The sequence below is a fragment of the Tetrahymena thermophila genome (assembly GCF_000189635.1).
Source record: "Tetrahymena thermophila SB210 genomic scaffold scf_8254639, whole genome shotgun sequence".
NCBI lineage: Eukaryota > Ciliophora > Oligohymenophorea > Hymenostomatida > Tetrahymenidae > Tetrahymena > Tetrahymena thermophila.
Window position 1 is genome coordinate 53,019 of NW_002476408.1, and position 5,455 is coordinate 58,473.

At 17.6% G+C, this 5,455-nt stretch overlaps 1 protein-coding gene across 1 annotated transcript in view; it reads left to right on the top strand. All coding sequences in view use genetic code 6, as the record gives it.

Moving 5' to 3' along the window:
- Window positions 1-4,993, top strand: part of TTHERM_01252320 (kinase domain protein, putative) — a gene marked incomplete at both ends in the record, with an annotated part of 7,659 nt that extends 2,666 nt beyond the window's left edge. The window contains 14 exons of the mRNA XM_001016503.4: window positions 48-137; window positions 1,142-1,231; window positions 1,452-1,541; window positions 1,755-1,844; window positions 1,979-2,068; window positions 2,275-2,364; window positions 2,621-2,710; window positions 2,932-3,021; window positions 3,397-3,486; window positions 3,584-3,673; window positions 3,918-4,007; window positions 4,244-4,333; window positions 4,589-4,678; window positions 4,902-4,993. Coding sequence (XP_001016503.4) covers window positions 48-137; window positions 1,142-1,231; window positions 1,452-1,541; window positions 1,755-1,844; window positions 1,979-2,068; window positions 2,275-2,364; window positions 2,621-2,710; window positions 2,932-3,021; window positions 3,397-3,486; window positions 3,584-3,673; window positions 3,918-4,007; window positions 4,244-4,333; window positions 4,589-4,678; window positions 4,902-4,993 — 1,262 coding nt within the window. The remainder of the gene's footprint in view (window positions 1-47; window positions 138-1,141; window positions 1,232-1,451; window positions 1,542-1,754; window positions 1,845-1,978; window positions 2,069-2,274; window positions 2,365-2,620; window positions 2,711-2,931; window positions 3,022-3,396; window positions 3,487-3,583; window positions 3,674-3,917; window positions 4,008-4,243; window positions 4,334-4,588; window positions 4,679-4,901) is intronic.
- Between the last annotated feature and the right edge of the window lie 462 nt (window positions 4,994-5,455).

The following is a 5,455-nucleotide window of genomic DNA, read 5'->3' on the forward strand; positions in this document are numbered from 1 at the left end:
TCTAATTAACTATTTAATGATATATTTTTTCTTCAATATTTAAAAAGTTACAATTCATTTCGTGATGAAGGTGCATCAGGCTTAGTTTCTGGTTTAGCAAAATGCATTAATCTCTCAAATTTGACACTTAACCTTAAGTAAAAACAGTTTATTTGTTTTGGATTGTGATATTTTAAACTATAAAAATGAGTATAAAACAAAAAAGCTATTTGAATTTATTTGATTTATTTTTTTATCTTTTTTATTCCACTAATATTATTTTATTTATTAATTTAAAGAATAATTTTTAATTTAAAAGTTTATTCTGTTTTGATATTTATTTAAAATTTACACAAATTTATTTTAAAATTTTTAGCTCAAGTAATAAATCAGAAGAATTCAAATTAATAGGCAGGTGTCTTAAATTATAAAGATTAGTTGTCTTTAATTTCAAGAAATTAAAGGATAAATAAATATATAATGTTTGAACAATATTATTTATTTTATTAAAAAAATTTTTTGAAAAATTGTTTTAAACCTAAAATATAAATAGATTTATAGATGTTATTATTGATTTTATATTTATAAATATCATTCACATTTATTTTTGTAAGTAAATAAATTATTTATTAAACATAAAAAAATTTAAAAATTATTTTTATATTTTTAATGATTTTTATTGAAATTAAATTTGATTGATTAATTTATTTTGAGCCTCTATATAGAAAATTTTTTTAATTTTATTTTAAAACTAAATTTTTATTTAATTTTTCATAAAATTTGCATTTCTAAAAAAAATTAGTAAAAATGATATCATCCAAATCAAAATGTTTTGAGAATTTAAAAAAAGTGAATAATCATTAGCTCATTTGCTTTATTAAATTCATCTTTTTAAAAATAAAGTTTTTGAAATCTTCATTAATGTCTCACACAGATCTTGAAATCATATTATCGTAAAAGTAACAAAACTTTTATAAAATGTGAATTAATTTTTTTGATAAAATTAATTCAAATAAACAAAAATTATGCTTTTTGTATTGCTCACTGCTTTTTATTCTATTTTACTTATTAAATTTATTTACTCTACCAAATTATTTATTGGTTTTTATTTAGTTTATATATTTTCTATAAAAACTAACAAACTTTCTCAAAAATATAAAAGTTCTAAATCAATTAATGATGAAGATGCATCAAATTTAGGTTCTGCTCTAGCAAAGTGTTCTAACCTCTTAACTTTGATTCTTGAGCTCTAGTAAAAAAATAAAATTAAAATTTTTAAATATTTTTTGTTCTTTATTTCTATATGAAAATATTAATGTGTAATATTTATATTACTTATTATTTTCAATATTAAATTTTTACATTTATTTATAAATTTATTTATTATTTCTACTTTTTGATTGGCTTATTTTATTTTTAGATATTTTTCTTCTATTGATGAAAACAAAAATGCTTTCTTTAAATATTTAAAGGGATTGTTAAATTAGTGCACAAGGTACATCTAAAATATGTTCATCTTTAACTAAATGTACTAGCCTCACAACTTTGGCAATCAACCTTAGGTAAAATTAGATCATTTATTTAAATAAAATAAAATTTTTTTTGTTGATAAGTAAGAATGATAATAATTAATTTATTTCTTCAATAATTTTTTGCATAAAAATTTTGCTTCTCTTAATTTTTTTAATTTCAAATTAAATCTACAATTAAAAAAATTTCATCATCCTTTTTTTCATATTTTTTACATAGCTTTTTATAACTAAAATTTTTCATAGGAGTAATCTAATAGATGACAATTGTGCCTATGATTTAGGTTCTAGTTTATCAAAATGCACTAATCTATCAACTTTAACTCTAGACATTTCGTATAAAAAAAATAATTTTCTTTTATAAATTATTTATTTTTTTTATTTTCTTAAAAAAGTTAAAATTAATTAATTAAAATAATATAACTCTATCTCTAATTTTTAGTAAAAAGATTTTTCTTTAAAAATAAAAGATAGGTTTTAATTGGTCCATAAGGTGCATTAAACATAGTATCTACTCTATCTAAGTGTTCTAATCTCTCTAATTTAGAACTCTGCCTCAAGTAAAAGCTTATTTATTTATTTATTTATTTATTTATTTATTTATTTATTTATTTTTCAAAGTAATGATTAATTTTAATCATAAAAAATAAATACTTGATCTTTAGATCATTACAAATATATTTTCTAAAAAGTACGATTTGTTTCTAAATTTTAATAAAACAAAATTTTTAGACTCAAATTTGCAAATAATTCATAAAATAAATAGTGAAAATGAAATAGGTGATGATGGTGCATCAAAATTAAGTTCAGCTTTAACTGAGTTCACTAATCTCAAAAATTTGACTTTAAATCTGTGGTAAAATAATAGTTTATTAATTTTTAAAAATTTTGTGAATTTATTTTAGATAAGATATTGCAGAATTTATTAAAATAAAAAAAACATATTTTTTAGAATAAATTTTTAGTTTTTATTACACTTTTGTCTAAAATTTAATTAATTATTTATTTTTATATTTTTCAACACTTAGTTTACATCTTTTAACTTATTCTTTTATTTTATTTTTTCTCTAAAGCTTTTTTTATTTAAAATTTATAATAATAAATATTAAAAGTGCAATAGAAATAGGTGACAAAGGTTTATTCTAATTAGGTTCTGCCTTAGCAAAATGCAATTGTCTCTCAACTTTAGAACTTGATCTAGAGTAAAAAATTGTTGTTTTATTTTTATGAATATTTTTTTTGCTAAATCAAATAAAAATTAATAACAAATCAGATTGTTATAAAATAATTTTTAGATTAAAATTTATTTAAAATTAATTTTTAATTTTCTTCACTTAACAATTAAAATAAATTTTCATCTTTTATTTTTAAACCCTATAAACTTTTTCTAATAAATACGTTTGTTTTCTTAAAATATAAAAAGTGATAATTTGATTTATGCATAGGGAGCATTAGAATTGGGTTCTGCTTTAGGAAAATGTGCTAACCTCTAAAATCTCAAACTTAGCATCTAGTAATATTATTTACTGTAAACTCTTGTATATCATAGGCTTGATTACCATCGCTAATAGTGATGAAAATCAAGATTTTACTTCATTAATTTTTATAAAATCTATCATTATATTTTAACTATAATAACTAAGAGTTTGCAGTAAATTATTTATAATGTTTTGAGTTATTTACTTTTTTGGATAATTGATAGGGCAGAATCAGGAATAATCTCTATATTATTTTTGTATGCATTTTTAATCAAAAATTAATTTCCAAATTCACTCATTTGATTATTCATATTTTTTATATTTAATTTAGTTTTTGCCTTAATTTGTTTTGAAATTTATCTTTTTAAATTTGCATTTAAACATTTTTGATTTTATTTAAAAATAAAAAGAGGCAAAAATATTGGTAAAAAAGGTGTATCAGATTTATGTTTTAATTTAGCAAAGTGCTCTAATATATCAAATCTATCACTCATAGTCTCGTAAAATAATTTATTTTCTAATTTTTAGTATTTTGTATTTTTTAGTTAGTTTATTATTCATTTTAATTTAAAAACAAATTGTTTAAAAATATATAAGTAATGGCTAACCTATTGAATAAAATGCATTAGATTTAGGTTCTTCTTTAACAAGATTCTCTAATCTTTCAAATTTAACTCTCTACCTTTCGTAATTAATAGATTTTCTATTTGAAAAAAATTTTATTTTATTAAATTAAACAAATAAAAATAATAATTACAAGCATAAATTAAAATATTTTGTTAAATATATTATCTGGCCTGGCTGAATAATTATTAGGTTATTATGCTCGTTCGTTTATTTCTTTAAATTTGTTATTTAATTTTCAATTATTTAATTTCAAAATCAATTTTTTATTTAACAAATTTTCTCATAAATAAATATTTGTTTAAAGGCATAGTAAGTTATCAAATAAGTTTGTAATAGATTTAGGTTCAAGTTTATCAAAGTGTGATAGTCTTAAATAATTATCTCTTAAGCTGAGGTAAAAACATTTATTTTTTACTTTTATCTTTTTTGTTACTAATCCCAAAAATGAAAAAGCATGAAAACATAAATAAATCTTTAAAAATTTATAACTTATCTTTGATTTACTTTTTTTTATTTTTATTTTAAATAAATTTTTTTAGGTACTTATTAATAGTTAAAATTTCTATTTTTATACTTATTTTTTTACTATTTATATTTAAATAAATATTTTTTTTCTTCTAAACTTAAAAGCAAAAATTAAATTGACACATAGGGAACAACAAAATTGTGTTAATCTTTAGCAAAATTCTAAAATCTTTCGTGTTTGAAACTAGACTTAGAGTAAAAATATTTTATTTTTATGAATACTTTGAGTTATTTACTTAATTAAGCAAAAGTTAAAAATTAGAAATAGTTTAAATTATATTTTTTAAATTTTTTTCTTTTTAGCTGGTTTGATTTTAATTGTTTATTTTTGTATTTAAATATTTTTTCTACTCAATTTTATTTTTTAATTTATATGTTTATCTTTTTTAAATATTTACTTGCACAAAATTTTTCATTTTACATAATAATATTAATTGAAAATATTTATAGGAACAACAAAATCGGAGCAAAAAATTTATAAAATTTAGGTTTATCATTAGCAAAGTGTCCTAATCTCTTATAATTGTGCCTCAATCTTAGGTAGAAAACTTTTATTTAGCTATAATTTCAATTTTTATTTATAAAAAATTATATAATTGAAATATAATTTGTTTGTTTTATTTTTTTTAATTCTCACATTTTACTCATTCAGCTATTTTTTGCCTATTTTAAAAATTAAAAATTAATTTGAAAATTATTCTTTTTTATGATTGATTGATTATTCATTAAATTTTTTAATTTCAGTTTTCATTAATATTAAAAGGAGGAATGATTTATGCTCAAAGGCTTTACAAAATTTATGTTCTGGTTTATTAACATGTGAAAAACTCTTAGTCCTGAATATGATGATTAGGTAAAAATAATTTACTTATTTTTACTAAATTTTTAGTTAGTAAAAGTTAGTGAATTCAAACTTTATTTCTTTTATTTTATTTTTGATGAAAATAGTTCATTGTTTATATTATAATTTTTAAAAAAATAACAAATATTTTTAAAAGAATAAGTAAAATTATTTTAAAAATTATTGTTTTTTTTTATACTTTCAATTTGCTTCAATAATTAATTTATTTATTTATTTAATGTTTCTAAAAATAAATTTGTTATTAAATAAAAAATAATTAAAAGTTGTTGTCCTATCTAAAAGTAAAAATCAAGAATATAATTTCTTAAAATGAAGAGATTGATTAAAATAAATCTTCTTTGACCTTGAATAATAAACTATTAATTACAATAATATTTTGAATTTTTAATAATAAAAAGATCAAATAAATGAAAATTAATTTTTTATCTCTTTTCTTAATATCCTTTAGAAAAAAA